Raw genomic sequence first — 15,796 nt, forward strand, 5'->3', positions numbered from 1 at the left:
CTTTATTAAAGTGCCAACCCATTGGCTTGTAGGTCGTTTTAAGCTTGTTTGGATTTCTTTAATTCCCAAAAAAATATATTTATAAAACTTGTATTGTGTAAATGACATAGATAATGTACCCTTAATTTAGGGCCTCTTCCTTGTAATCAAATGCACCAGCTTCATGTTAAAGATTTTCGCAGACAGATTTTTACCAACTCTTATCAGGGAATTATGCTGCGATACAGTTGTTGCTTTGATCCCACCAGGAAGGGATTCAGGTATAGATTATGGCTTCACCTTCACCTTCAAACAAAATCTCTCTAGTTCAAGGTTTCTGGAGGTCAATTCCAGAGACTCTTCTCAAACGTTTAGTTCTTCACTGTCAATAATTTTATCCATTTCTGGTCCAATGGCAAGTGAAAGAAGCCAAGGATTTAACCATATTCAATCTGTGCAGCAAATACAACTCATCTAGATCTAAAAAGGTGATAAATGTATTTCAGTACTATTGGTCACTATGAGTACCTACGTGTTTTGAATAAATGTTGGCTATATACTGTATGTCAAAATGTTTCCTTGTGTAATTTATGTATTAACAAATAAACAAATGTATTATTCATCTGTAATATCTGCAGAAAAATGTGTTTTGTTTGTCAGCAAGGGTATTTGACAGATACCTGGTTATACAACACTACCATAGTATTATGACTATTTGAATATCTTTCTTTTGGGCTTTCATTTTCGAGAAAGGGTTATTTTATATTTAAAATTGCAACTTAGAAAATGAGAATTACAAATGAAAAGAGTTGAAAAATAATACTACAACAATTAAATTTTGTTGACATTCAACAAGCACATTTTACCATTACTTTTTCCTGAAAAACTTATAAACAATGTTCATGTACAACCCTGCACCATCTTTTAAAAAAATAAAAATAAATAGATCACAAAACAAGTGACTTTTCACTGTCATTACAAGAGCAGTTAGTTTAATGAAGCATGTACATCATGAAATCTGCTTATATTGTTGAGGTAAAAACAACAAAATACTATATAAACTAAATTTAACTAAATAAATACAGTGATACCTCGAGATACAAGTTTAATTCCTTCCGTGTCCTTGCTCGTATCTCAAATTGCTCGTATCTCAAAGCAATTTTCCCCATTTAAATTAATTGAAATCCCATTAATCCGTTCCAGCTTGCAAAATTCCACTCCAGTTGTTTTGTTTGTGTTTTGAATATGAAAAATGTACAGTACCTGTATTTATAAATGGCAAATGTTGTATAAAATCATACAGTAATAAAAGAGACTGTTAAAAAAATAAACTGGTTTTACTTTACGGAAGATGCGCACGAAGGTTGAGGGAGGAGTAAACAGGCGGAGGAGTTAGGAGGAATTACACTTTCACTTTCGTTCACTTACTCTTAATGCTACTTTACACTTAAATGGAACTTAACTAAACTTCATTTAGAGCGGGGAGAGCAGCAACGGCCGTCGTTTGTCGTGTGCAGTGGAAAGGCGGCTTTAACCGAGTGAGACGTGGGAAGCTGAGGCGGGGGAAACAGAGCACACGTGGTTGTTGGGGATCTTTGTTTCGGTGGCGGCGGCGGCGGCGGCTCGGATGCTCGTATCTCAAAGATTTGCTCGTATCTCAAGCCAAAAATATGGTTGAATCACAGCTCATATCTCAAAAAATTTGTATGTCAAAGCACTCGTATCTCGAGGTATCACTGTATGAGCTTAGAAAAAAACAACAACAATCTTGTCATGCCCTCTGGTGGACTCTGGCTGTAAAACCTCTTCTATGACATGAAAAAGAGATATGGTCATCAAACATTATTTAGTTTTTCTTGCACTGAAATTGGGATGATTTATATATTATGCCAGGAATAACACGTCATATACTGTGCTCTTATAGAAAAATAGTATATGACAGGGTGTTGTGGTTTGGCCCAAATTTAATTTTATTATTTTCATATTACAGTGTGTGCTATTATTCCTATATTTCTCCAATTTATTAATTTATAAATGAACACCCTTTTGTTCTTATGAAAGGTTTTTATTTATTTATTTATTTATTTATTTATTTATTTATTTATACTATATTTAAAGTTGTGTAATATCCAACTCTCTTGGGGTAACTGAGAACCCAGAAAGCACAAAGTACTCATCAACATGATTCCCATGTTATGACTTATGTGATAACTATTACCTAAATATTCCTTACGATTAACACTCTCCAAATCAACATATTATGTTTTCTTTGCTAAACAACATGTTTGTTAATCCATGGATTGTAAGACATATTATGGGGCACATTTGCCATGTATGTCATTGTGAATGAGGTGTTGCCACAGGAAAGATAACACACAAAACCTATTACATTTGCATAATCCTACCCTTTACTGGATGTTACTGCAAGAACTATTGTCAGAGCCATGCTGTTACTGAAAATAAATGCAGACCTTCTGATTTAAGAAGTCAAAATATTTAGCAGCCTTTCTTTTAAAATGAAATGACTAAAGTAAATGTGCATAACATCCAAGTATTTGAAAAATCCTAATGCTGAATTACAAACCATTTAGAAACAGTAAGTAAAAACATTGATCTGTCTGTATTAAATAATATGGCTAAAGATTTGACAACAGTGCACCAATGCACGTCGGCTGTGGATTTGAGGTCTTTTCAAAAGCAACTCTTGTAAATGGCAAATATGTGTGCTTAAAATCTAAAAAAGATGCCAGACCATAAAGTAGTGAACAGCTGCGTTCTTACAAATTTATGTGTACAGATAAATACCACATGCACAGGGCTATTTTCAAGTTTAATATGTAGGACTATTTGCTCAGTAATGAATAGGGATTTAAGTGGCCAGATTGAAGTGCCTACATTAAAAGGAGCAGAGTTAGCCAATCATAATTTTTTCAGCATGGGAGCAATAAATGAGATATTCTGTGAATGCTGAGTTTTTTAAACTAACAATAGAAACCGTATTTGTCTCATTAGTCATCTTTTCACTGTGATGCTTTAAGCAACAAACTCTCTGGAACTGCAGTGCCTTGTGCTTTTCCACTATATTGCAGGACATTATTTATTTGTACTTGTATAGCAATTAATTATATTTGAATATAGGATTAAAGTGTCAAGATTTCAGCTTAAGGAAATAAGCTGTTTGGGTAGTGTTAGAAAAGTACTCACAGGGTAGTCTTTAATGCTTAAGCTCCAAGCAGAAGAGGAGCATCAAGATTAATCAAGCAGGTCTGAAGAGCACAACATTTTCAATACATTTAGATATTTTCAGTATAAAGTTATAAGGAAACATGTTTTTGTTTAACAGACTTATTTAGTATATATTGTAAATGTATTGTATATTAATAATATATATATATATCCAGTAATTACCTAACGTGTTCTTTGAGGATATTAAACAAACCAACAGGTAACAGATTCAAGACTCACCAATAAGCTAACCGGAACATTCTGCTCCTTAAGAAAATATGCCTACTAATAGCAATTGTGCAAATAAAATCTGTGTCATCTTTTATAATGGACTGTCTGAATCTTTGAGATTTTGCAAATGCTTACATACTCCATGTGTTTGTGATCAGCTTTTTTCACCACAATGATTATTTGTTGCAGCCCCAGTCGTGTGACATACAAACTTGAATCCCTCTCACAGACGACTTAATAAATGTGATTAAGAACAGCATTCCTATTCATGCAGCTGCCTAATGCAATTCTGACCTGGTCATCTAAATCGAAGTCACCTCATTAGATTCACTCCTCCCTCATAAACATGGGAAAATAAAACAGTTTAACCAGAATATATGGCCAATTGGAGTATTACTATATGAAGTGCAAGCATGAAACCTCAGTGCGCACTGCTTCTGGTCCTGCTGGTCATCTTAGCACTGCACTGTAAGTTTTCTTAATATGCTTTGGCTTTATTTTAATCTGTCTGGAAATGCTTTGGAATAGCTTTGTGTTGTTGTGGGTAAAAATGAAAAAGAAATACAATAAGAAGCAGGATGTTTTGTCTGTGGCATCTAATTTATAAGTACATCTAGTATACTCAAGGGCAATCTAAAAACATAGCATCAATCATAAAAAAGATGTAATTGTTTAAGTTGAGTTTTTAAATCTAAAGGTATGACTCAATAACAGCAGCTCTGACAGTAGTTTAGCTTTAATTGAATAATATATCTATATAATATAAAAATACAAGCTTTTAATGGCTTTGTAACACTAGACACTCTTCTGTACAGAGACATTTATTCTTTATCATTTCTTAGTAACATAAACTTAATTTTCATGAATCAAGAGAGGTAATAAAGAAATGCTGATCATGGAATGACCATGAAATATAACAGGCATTAACATGTCTCACAGATCTTCCAATAAATTAAATGTATGGAAACAAGACATTTCATTGAATAATAAATAAACAATTGTAAATGCTTGCAAAATAGTTGTTAAGAATGTAATAAGAATGAATCAGTGTTTGGTTGGTAACATTGGACCAAATCAAACAGTTTGGATTATATTTCAATAACAGGATGACCCCAACTGTTTTTCCTTAATTGGTATATTGACAGGGGTACAAATTAATGTCATTTGATTTAAGCTAAAGGAAATGAAGCTGTATCGTTCCCTTGGAGCTGTGCTGCCCTCAATGGAGTTTGCAGACAAGGATCGTGTCTGCCTTCAGAACTCTACTTTGGACCATTAGGCTGTGGAAAGGAATCTTTGTGAGTATCTTATTTATGATAGTCTTAAATATTGTCCATGTCACAACAATTATTAAAATCATGTATAAATTATAAGTAATATTGCCATTTCATTGTCACAAAGTATTGTATGTATGTATTTTTTTTTTTTTCCAGATGCTGTGTGTCGTTTTTCCTTTAAGTGCTGAAAATTAAATTAAACAGCAGAAGTGCCTGAGGTCCTGACCATCATGTGATTTTAATAACATCCAAACTCCTGGAACCAACAAGGATTTTAAGGATTTTTGTGTGTGTGTGTGTGTGTGTGTGTGTGTGTGTGTGTGTATGTGTGTGTGTGTTTGTTTGTGTTTGTGTGTTTGTGTATTAATGATAATTAACCTTTGCTGCACCTGCTATTACTGTTATGCGGTATTGTTGATTAATTAATAGGTCATGCTTCATACTTATAAAATTAGGTATGAATAATGTTGCAGTATTCAAAAAATATGTCTTTTACATTGTGTGTTATATTAAATGCTACTACTTTGAAATCATTTTGCACTCATAACTTTTTATATTTTTATATTTAATGTTACTCAGCTCACAACACATTAACATTTTAATTTGAGTTATAGTTATTAATCAGAGTTGTGCTTTTTTGATAAATACTCCTGTATTTAACACTATATCTATTTTAGTGTTTAAAATAAATGAAAAACAACAATTTTCAGTAGATGAACAGTAAGAAAATAAACAACACAAACTAAATGACAGTAATAAATATGCACCAGCTGTTTAGAATTAAAATATTATTGTATATGAATGTACTTATATGGACTGGACTGTCATGTGTCCTGGCAAAAACACATCATTTGTAAAACAAAGACAAAATCTGTTACTGAAAACTATGGTTTCAACACTTACTACAGTAAGGACCGATCTCCTTTAATAAGCATCAGCAAAAAAAAATAAAAAAATATTTTATGCATAAAGAATGTGTTACCACATTAAATAAATAAATAAATATGTAGATGAAGAAGGGTGCTTGTAGGGTGCTTGTTTTTGCCTAGGACACAGGTTTCAAAGACACAGTGCTGAGATACTCCCTGTCCTGTACATTTCCTTGCTTCTATTCACATATTTAGCTAATTAACAGTCATTTTGAGTTCAACTGGGTACGACAGTGAAGGAAAATGACTAAATTTGCAGAATTGGTGGGTGGTACACTTAATGTACATTATACATGTACGCACACAATGTGTGAATGCTTTGTACAAGGTGTCCTAGGTGTTGTGCAGGGTGTTGATGGACTGGTGTCCCATAACTAGTGTCCCACATCTTCAGCAACCTAACTCCAGATCCATCTCAACGCAGATCAGAAGAAAGCACTTAATGAAAATGAAACAAACAAACAAATAAACAAACGAATGATTGGATGGATGAATGAATGAATTACTTTGCAAACATTTAACTATAGCATTTTTATGTTACAGTAATTTTGTTTTATTATATAAATATAAATAATCAATGAAAAACTCAAATCTGCGAAAAAAAAAAATAGGTGGTAACTAGAAGTGTACTTCTTGGGCCGTGGGTTTACCACTGATCTGGCAACACTAGACTCTGCTCGACTACTCACGTGTCCGGAAGTAAATAAAATTCCCGCGTGCCCGGTTTAGTGTTTCCAGGGTGATCCACTTTGCGCCACCATGGATGATCTTTATTTAGACAACATTGACGAATATGTTAACGACCAGAATAAAATTGTAAGTCGTGTATCGTATTCTTTTGGCCGTACGATCTCTTTTTCTTTGTAATAAATTCAGTTTTTTCGCTTTTTTAGCAGTGCAGTGTGTTATTCGACGGAGGGAAACTGTTGTATTTTTGTTAATAATGTCGTAACTTTGCTTCTCTGCAAATGTAGACAAAAATAATTGCATTTAATAATCCACGGGATAAATATTTTCACTGGTTTGATGTTTTCTGGATCTTGCTGGTTTAACCTGTACATCTGGCGCATGCGCAGTCATCTGTATGGACAGAAAGCGTTGTTTTGAGGACTTGGTTTTAGGTTTTGCTTAATTAAGTTGTGTTTTGTAACTTTAGGGCAGATAAACTTCTTTACATTGGGAGGTTAAAGAATACAAAATTTCCCTATTTGTTATATTTTGGCCTAAGAGTTGTTCTGTAAAGTTGTTTTGTATGTGATTGAAAAAGACTCATATTACACATTTTATAGTATTTAACATGTAAAATGTTAACAGCAGCCATTTTATAGTATTTAACATGTAAGGAACATTCATGCTTTTAAAGGTAAATAATAAACAATATGGTGTTATGATTGTGTGATTATTCTCCTATAGCATCTCCTGAAGTGTTTTGTTCCTTTCTTCCTTATACAACAAGTTGGCAATTATTATTTTTTATTAATAAAAGCATGACTGCATATGATTTAAAATATATTTAAAATGTCAGCGAAACGTCAGCGAAACAAGTTAGTTACTGTTATCACTTACGTTATTGCAGGTATATACAGTACAGTTCCTTCCTCTACATCTTTTTTGTTTGTTTTGCTTTACTGTCAGATGTGCTGTTTTAGAAAATTAATAACACCTGACCAATCAGAATCAAGAATTCACTATTCTATAATTTCCTTCAGCTAAATGATGACTTTTAGTTTTCTTGCTCATTTGTAAAGATTTTTTCCCACAAAAATACATTTTCTGTACCCAAAATGACATTATATACTCTATATGGTTAATATACTCTGAATGTTAATAAACATGGTGTCAGATTTAAGATGCTTTAAAATGTTAAAACTAAATCTGTGTGATATACAGACCAATTATAGCCTGCCAACAGTAGATTTCCAATTTTTCCAGATATTTACCAATAACACCGATTTTGCCCAAACAGGTCACCTATAAATGGCTGAGTCTTACCCTTGGTGTCCATGTTAATACAGCTAAACAGTAAGTCTCCTTCTTTGGTGGCATTTAATTTCAACAAACATTGTTGTTGTTGGTTTGGATTTATTGGATTTGTTGCAGGATGCTGTATCACTACATAGAGCAGCGACGGAAGGAGAGGTCTGGAAATACTCTGCATGCAACTTACTTGATCTCTGGGAAGTGCTTGGAGAATGGGAGCATGGTGAGCTCGGACACTCCTTGAATCAACAGAAATTCTTACTAAATATTATAAGTAAAAAAGATGTCAGTATTTACTGTTTAAGAATTTACAGAATGTCCTGTTTTACCTTAATCGATCTGACTATAAAAATAGCCATTGATTCTGACATGGAATAAATAAATTAGAATAATATAATTTCTTGGACAGACATTGCTGTTAGTGAAAAATGGAACAAATATACATGGTCATTAACATCCATGCTTTTACAAACGCTACAAAGTACATTTTATGATTTTTCTGTCATTTCCTCTAGTGTCATAAGGTGTCAGTAGTGCGTGAAGACAAACTTGAGGGTATGTTTCTTTACCTTATAGTGTTCTACAATTAAGAAACACCAGTTATTTTAAAAGGGCAAAAATGACTGCACTGCAAGACAGTTAAATAGGCTAAACATGAACACTAATGCTTTCCACCACATGTGTATGCAGAAACCTCTTATTAACTCTACAGAACCTTCTTTATTCAAGTCATACTTTTAACCATTTATACATTTAAGTTACACTTAATGCTATGACAATCCACAAAACATATACTTTATAGCAGCTATAAACAACTTTCACTAGTCTTTTTTTTAACTTTCTTGAATTTAGTAAAATAAACAAATTGCATCGTCTGCAATCTTATATTGGAAAAATTCAAAGAACCTCTGAAAGTTTGCAAAGAAAATAATAAACAAATACTGCCTTACAATATCTCAGCAGTTATATAAGCTTGGTAATCCATTTATGTGGCATGTCCTTATACAAATCCCTCTGTATGTTTTTAAATTAAAAATGGTAATAAGCCTTTAATTTGCCTAGCAGCTGGAACTGTTGAGTTATTGTCCATGAAATTTTCAATATTTGAGGTATTAACCACAAAAAAGATTTCATCAAAACTAGTTTGTATATTTTTGTATGTTCTGGGCCATAATCACTGTGATTAAACGATAAAAAGAGTTTATTTTTGTCATTCTGCAATCACACTAGTATTATATTTTTACTATTAGGTCTTGGTGTCAGCACTGAAGTTTTGAACCTTTTGTAATTATGTTGGAGCTGATTCCTTTGTATCCTCAATCTTCAATCTTTTCCAGATGTAAAATCCAAACTGGATGTAACGAGTAGTGTGCATGTGTACAGCGTGCAGAAAGCTGAGCTCAAGGACAGCGCACCACTTTACAGTACTGATTACGATGCTATGAAAGAGAACCTTAAAAACTGCAACAAGTATGTGAATGTTTATGATTTTAAAGAATGATTCTGATTGTAATACGTGCATTTCTAATAAGTTATTGGAACAGTTTATGCTTTAAGGGATGTTTATGTAACATTTATAAAAGAAGTCTCTACTGTTAATTCTGGACTGTTTAAAGCTGCTCTAATAAAAGTGATGACAGGAACTAACCTGTTTTAAGGCTGCCTCACAATTTGAAACATAACTATAGTTGGGTAAAAATGAGTGCGTCATTCTCTTATAAATGAAAATATAATCATTGGCAAATATAGATTAAGAATAATAAAATATATCAAGATGTGCTTTATTATGAAAATAATATACTTTGGGGAAGTAAAAGTAAGTCCACTTCATCATGCCTCTCTGTCTCTGATTTCTTATTACACCTCCGAGTGTTTTAATCCTTATTGCTAACACTATGTATACAGGCTTATTGGTCAGAATGTAGTAGTAGTTTGTCTGTTTACAGTATTTTTTCTTCTTTTTATAATTATCACCTTAATCATGTCATGTTTTGTGAAGGCAGCATTGACGGGAAGACATGGAATATTAGTTGTGGATAAACATGGACTACCTAATCAAAACATTATATATTTAAAACAAAAGAAATCTATGTGCATCTATTATTAACTAGGGTTTTCCCATTTATATAATTTCCCATTCCCATCCATATAATATTTCTTTTAAGTCATTTCTAAGTCAATTTTGAGTCATTTAGAACACCTTAAAAGACCTATAAACTATCAAGTTAAGTTTTATTTTGTAACTAAATATAAAATAATCGCTCATTTCTTTTTAGTAAATTGTTGTTTTCTCAGAGCCTTAAAGCATTATTGTAGCTCTAACAGAGTATTTCTCTGTTCACAGGTACAGTGCGATTCGCTGTGCCGCTGCTGTACAGATGTCCACAGCAGAGTTACAGAGGGCTCAAGAAAAGCCTTTGTCTAATGCAACTGACAAAGAAGCCAATAAACCTGTTGTCAACAACTGCACTGCACCTGTATCCAAACCCACCTCCAAACAGCCGAAAGGCATCATGGGAATGTTTTCAAGTAAAAACTCTCCAAAAAGTGAAGAGCAGAGCAGTGAGGTGAAAGTGGAGCAGACAGATGATCCATCTCTGGTAAATGAACAGTCATAGCACAGTCACCACAAAACATCATTTTGCTCAAGAACACTATTCTATTATCCAGATTATGCCTTCAGTGGTATTGTGGGTATTGTGAGTAATTCTGCCAATTTTTAGTCTTCTTTTTTTTTTTGATAAGGTGTTATCCATTTGAATTTGGTATTAATCCAGATTTTTGACAGAAATAGTTATAGTTGTATTTCTTGTCATTGTAATTCCTTGTTGTTAATAAAAAGGTGAAATGTTTACAGTATTAAAAAATATCTTGCAGAAGAAAATGACAGACTTTACTAAGCTCAAAGCTTCTCCTCTTAATGTATCTCAGCTGTGAAGTTTTAGCATCTTGAAATCTGGTTTCCCCCACAATATTTGTTTGACTAGAGCACTGAAGCATTACAGCCATTTTAACAGCCAGTATCTGATTACAAACCAACTTGATTAGACTTCTGTCTGTTTTGATACAGCACATGATTTTCCAAAAACCTGAGCCAAAGCCTGACATTTATTGTGTAATGAAATCAGACCTTAGTCTGCAGATAGACTTGAAATTGCTGAAAAAACACTGGTTTTAGTCCAATATGACAGCGATTGAGCAACTTCACTAGGAAGAATGATTAAAATCAAAAAAGATTTGAAACATTTTCTAGTAATGTAACCGAGAAATATCAGTTTTTTTTTTTTTTGTTTAATTAAAATTTGTGTCACTAAAATAAGACATGTTAGACATGTTATCATAAATAACATTTATAGACATGAATCAGATGGTAACTAATCCAGTTATATCTATTTCAGTTCCAGGTAAAACTGCAAAAGGTAACGGGTGGTTAATAGTTATGCAAGAATTACGTATGGAATTCAGAATTCTGATATAAAAATCTTGTAATAATAAACATTTCCATTTCAGGCTGAAAGACCCAAAACCAAGGTACCTTCCAAAGCTAGCACTATGAGCAATTTCTTTGGGAAAGCAGCAGACAGTGAGTATTAATATATCTATTAAGCTTGTTCAGCAAGCTCTCATTTCCATCATTGACCTCTATTTAATCTGTGATTTATAGAAAAGGTTCAGAAACCAGACAAAAACATAAAAGAAAAGGCAGATGGGGCTCCAACATCATCAGCTACAGGAAGCACAAAAGAGTCTTCACCCAAACCTAAACAGGACATAAAGGAGGAGTTACCGAAGGAGGTTGAAGTGATTAAAGATGACTCCAAAGAGTCCCGGAGGTGGGCTTTAGATATTCTCTACTGAACTAGTTTATATAAGAGCATCAGGGCAGTATATAACTTTATACAGTAAAATAACTCCATCTATTTAGACAATATTACTGTTGTATTATTTTTAGAAGGTGCCCACATGGGTGCAGCATATTTGACTTTTGTTGAGAGAAAAAAAACACGCATTTAAAAAAAAAAAAAAAAAACCCTCTTTAAACAGTAAAACAAAGCGACTGCAGCATTCGGACAGCGAAGATGAGCGAGTGGAGAGTCAGATGAAAAAGAGACGGAGGATAAAAAACCCTCAGCCTGACAGCAGTGATGATGAGGGTAGGTTATGCAAAGCGGTGCAAGCAGCATTTACAACCCCACAATAGTTATTAAATCTGACTGACAATATTCATCCTTTCTCCTTAGTAATTCCCGATTCTCCTCCTGCACCTGAACCGCAGACACCGAGTCCTGAAAAGCATGTGAAGAAGGAGCCAGTTTCACAAGTAAGAATCTAAAATTTAGAAAACTAGCATTAAACAATGAATGAATATTAAACAGCACATTTGTTTATTAGCTAGTTTATTATACTGATATAGAAGAAAGCTCATTCTAACAGTGAAACACAGTGTAATGTTGGCTTTGTACCCAACTGTACTGGTTAATTAGCTAGCTAAATTAATTAACAGGTTATTATTTAAAATGAATAGTAAATAAAGACTAGATTAATTTCTTTGGTAGCTTTGCTTGCATTTACAGTTTAGCTGTAGCATTTACAGCATTTATGGACCCATATTAAAATGTTTACCTTCTGGGTGATGTTCGTGTTTTTGTTTGTTTATTTTCTTTTCATGTTAAAATGAATATGTTAAGACTCAAAATTCAATAAATTCTCAAAAATCTCACTAAAGACTCAAAATATCATTGATTCCGAAAATTTCTGAAACACCCTAAGCTGCTTCGTGATTGGTTGGGTGATGAACCACTTCCACATTGTAACTGTACAGTAGCTTTAAATATAACAATACATTCTCCAAATAAATGAAAACCTGACTAATTTCCATAAATTTCTCTCTCTAAATTTCTAATGAGCTTTAAACCTTATAATGTAACACTGGAATGTAGTAATGTAGTTATGCAGAAACATTATAGTGTAATATGAATGTCTGATCTGTTATTTACTGCAGAACTCTGAAGTTAAGAGGAGGAAGAGGAGACGGGTATTGAAGTCCAACACGTTTCTTGATGATGAAGGTTGTATTGGTAGGTTTCAGTTCATAGAGGACCAGAAACTCATAAATAATATGATTGATGTTTGATAACTAATCAACAGTGAAGTGGAGGTACTATAACTAATTTGGTCTAATTTGAGAGCCAAGATAATTCCTTTTATCCTGCCCTGAAGACTTTCTCATAGTGAAAAACCTAATATAAAGTTAATATAAACCTGTGATTATACTGACGGACAGAGATTGCATGAAATCATATTAGTCACGCTGATGGACAGTGTTGTAAAAATTCCTTCATCTGTCTGTTTTTGTGTGACCTTTTTCCCCTCATTAAGCAGTTGAACTATAGAGACATATTTTGTGTGTCGTCATATCTGGTAATTCACTTTAGTTGTAATTCATGTACTGAAGTGCATGAGGGACATTGAATGTATATTTCTGGAGGAGAAACAGTTGTGTAGTTGTGGTCTAGACAGGAGCAGGTCTTTCATACAATAGCTTTTCTGAATTCGTGTCACGTACATTACTGGCATTTCTGAGCGTCACAAACATTCTAACAGATAACAGATGTGTTTGATCTGTCCGTTCAAATCGAGAGGTTATAGCACCATGTTTTTTGCATTTATGGTCAGTGGTTTTGGTGTGGTTGTTTTTTTTTTTTTTTTTTTTTGAGCTGAAATATTAGCTCCAGGCAATTTTTCACCCTTATCCTAGTGGATAGTGCAAAGCCATTTCTTTCTTACAAGAAAATGAGTGAGAATTGAAGAAAACCTCATGTATGGTCAATTTGATGAATATTTGTGCATTTATAGATAATACAGCGATTGTCATGTGCATTTACTCACAAGCCGTTAAACACTACTATAAACTCTTCTGTTTTAGTAAACATGGAAGTGTGCAATTCTGCTATGGTTAGTGTTGCTAAAAAAAGAAAAGAGCATGCAGAGGGAATTTCTTCTAAATTACTGCTAGAGAAGTTTTGAATTTATGTGTCTAGGGAGGCAAAATGAATGGAGTGAATAGATTGTCTTAGTTTATATAAATGACGAATGGCCTTTTTTCAGTCAGTTTTTAAAATGAGGTAAATGATTGAAAATGTTTGGTAAAATGAAGATAATCAGATATAGAAAACAAATCAACACATTCTGACAAAGTAGTATTAAGAGTTCAACTGCTCTTTGGATTAATTGTTTTCATTTGTTTTTAACTTAGTGACAGAGAAAGGCTATGAAAGTGAATCTTACTCGGAGAGTGAAGACGAATCCAAGGCAGCTACTCAACCTTCTGAGGATTCAAGCTCACTCAAGCAGCCACACACAAGAATGAACGAAGTGAAAAAGGTCAAAGAGAAAGGACAGAAGAAGGCTTCTGCTGCAACGAAACAAGCATCCATCAAAGGCTTTTTCCAAAAGAAATGAACTTCATATGTGATCTGTCTTTGTTGCTTTGTGACCATCCCATACTCTTATTACTGCATATTTATTGTACTGGACATCAGTACAATAACAAACCAGTAGGTGTCCCTGTAAGGTTTATCAGATGTTTTGGTCATTTGTTTTTCATAGAGGAAACCACTGAGATGCTGGGAATATCTTTGACTATGTGAAAGATTTTTGTCTGTGATTATTTTAAAAAAATCAGTGATCACTGTGATCACATCCTGAATATCAAATATTATAAATATTAAACTTTACTATAAACAATAAACTCTTCTATTTCTAATTACACCATCCTCACTAGCCTTTTCATGCCCACTTCTTCGGTTTTTCTTTGTACTTTGTAGGACTCATTGATGAGCCATGTGTAGATCCTAAAGATGATATAATTAGTTCAGAATGCTTGCTTTTTTCTGTGGTTTATTTGCTTTTTGCAGAACTTGTGCTTGCCAAATTTTTTTATTTTTTATAAACATTTCTACATAACGTCAGTCTCTGGCACAGTTCTTGGCCTAATTTCTGGGGGTTGTGATTTATTAAAACAAAACTGACAGCTTGGGATGGCATGGATCTGGAAATGTGTAATGAAGTCTCTCTGATCTGCTGCCATGTATGAGAATTCGAGCTTTTCATGCCAACTAGAACTTTTCCCCTACCTTTTTTCTCCCTGGCAGTCACTAAACTTTATTTTTATAGAGTTTAGTCAGCGATTATTAAAGGTTAACACCGTTTTAAAAGAACACTTAAGCCAAGAATGAAATGTACACCAAATGTATTTAATCATCCCGACTCTTATGTTTTGTACTACAGTTACAATGTTGATGCTAAATACAGGAAGCTTATAGCCTCCAATTTAGCATAAACTACACTGCCTCAGAAATTATTTGCTGCAGTCTACTATGCTATTTTCATTAAAATACACAAATCAAATTTTAATTTTATGATCATCCCACTTTAAATTAATGAATTGAGGTGGAAAGATGATTCTGCTAAAAGACAATGCCTTTATTTTCCAGTCATCCTTTTTCCTTTCACTTTTTCCTCAAATGTATCCTAAGTGTCTGCACCAGTTGATCATCAACTCCTGTCCATTCATAGGTGCATTGATTTCTTTGACACTCCTGAATTGTCTATGTCCTTGTGCTGTCATGGGCGTAAACCCTAGCCAACTATATCTAATCCATATCTTTCCATCACACACACTAACTCAGGCTCAGGCTTTTCAGCCCAACAGCAAACAAAGATTTTATGTTCCCAAAGACAGTTTAAGGCTCTCCATCACCTGCTGGTTGCCAAGCTGACATGGCATCAGACCTCCACTTTTTATTTTTCAGATGATGAGCCCTCAAGATACTGCCACACTGCCATTTTTTTCTGATCCCAGTGGGGTGACATTGGTGGCCTTCTCATGAGATAAGTACACCCAAAACCACATCCAAGGCCTTGCTCTAGGTGCAGGCCCCAGTAATCACAATCTAGTCATTGTATACTTGATCTGTGGTACAATGGTGCTTAAAGTGTTTTGAGGTCTGTGGCATCTTATTTTAATACATATTTTTGATGTCGGTATGTAACACTGTGTTAGAAACCACTTCTAGATACGGAGATACTGAACACCAAACACCAAAGCACTAGTAAAACTACATCTGTGGGGCAGTGTCTGTATAACTCTTAAGTCTTTAAGTCCTGGTTATT

The 15,796-nt window shown here is 33.7% G+C and overlaps 1 protein-coding gene across 2 annotated transcripts; it reads left to right on the forward strand.

Moving 5' to 3' along the window:
* The first annotated feature begins 6,326 nt into the window (after positions 1–6,326).
* pold3 (polymerase (DNA-directed), delta 3, accessory subunit) lies at positions 6,327–14,397 on the forward strand. Of its 2 annotated transcripts, XM_060891664.1 has the most exons (13): positions 6,327–6,457; positions 7,608–7,663; positions 7,742–7,844; positions 8,137–8,176; positions 8,959–9,091; positions 9,966–10,221; positions 11,020–11,040; positions 11,132–11,204; positions 11,286–11,454; positions 11,666–11,775; positions 11,863–11,942; positions 12,624–12,699; positions 13,878–14,397. In XM_060891664.1, exons 1-13 carry the CDS (start codon positions 6,401–6,403, stop codon positions 14,081–14,083), a joined length of 1,380 nt encoding a protein of 459 aa, XP_060747647.1. In that variant the 5' UTR covers positions 6,327–6,400; the 3' UTR covers positions 14,084–14,397. The 2 variants fall into 2 exon arrangements, with proteins under 2 accessions (XP_060747647.1, XP_060747648.1); XM_060891665.1 differs by lacking the exon at positions 11,020–11,040.
* The last annotated feature ends 1,399 nt before the right edge of the window (positions 14,398–15,796 follow it).

This window comes from Tachysurus vachellii, chromosome 17 (genome assembly GCF_030014155.1).
Source record: "Tachysurus vachellii isolate PV-2020 chromosome 17, HZAU_Pvac_v1, whole genome shotgun sequence".
In the NCBI taxonomy this organism is placed as follows: domain Eukaryota; kingdom Metazoa; phylum Chordata; class Actinopteri; order Siluriformes; family Bagridae; genus Tachysurus; species Tachysurus vachellii.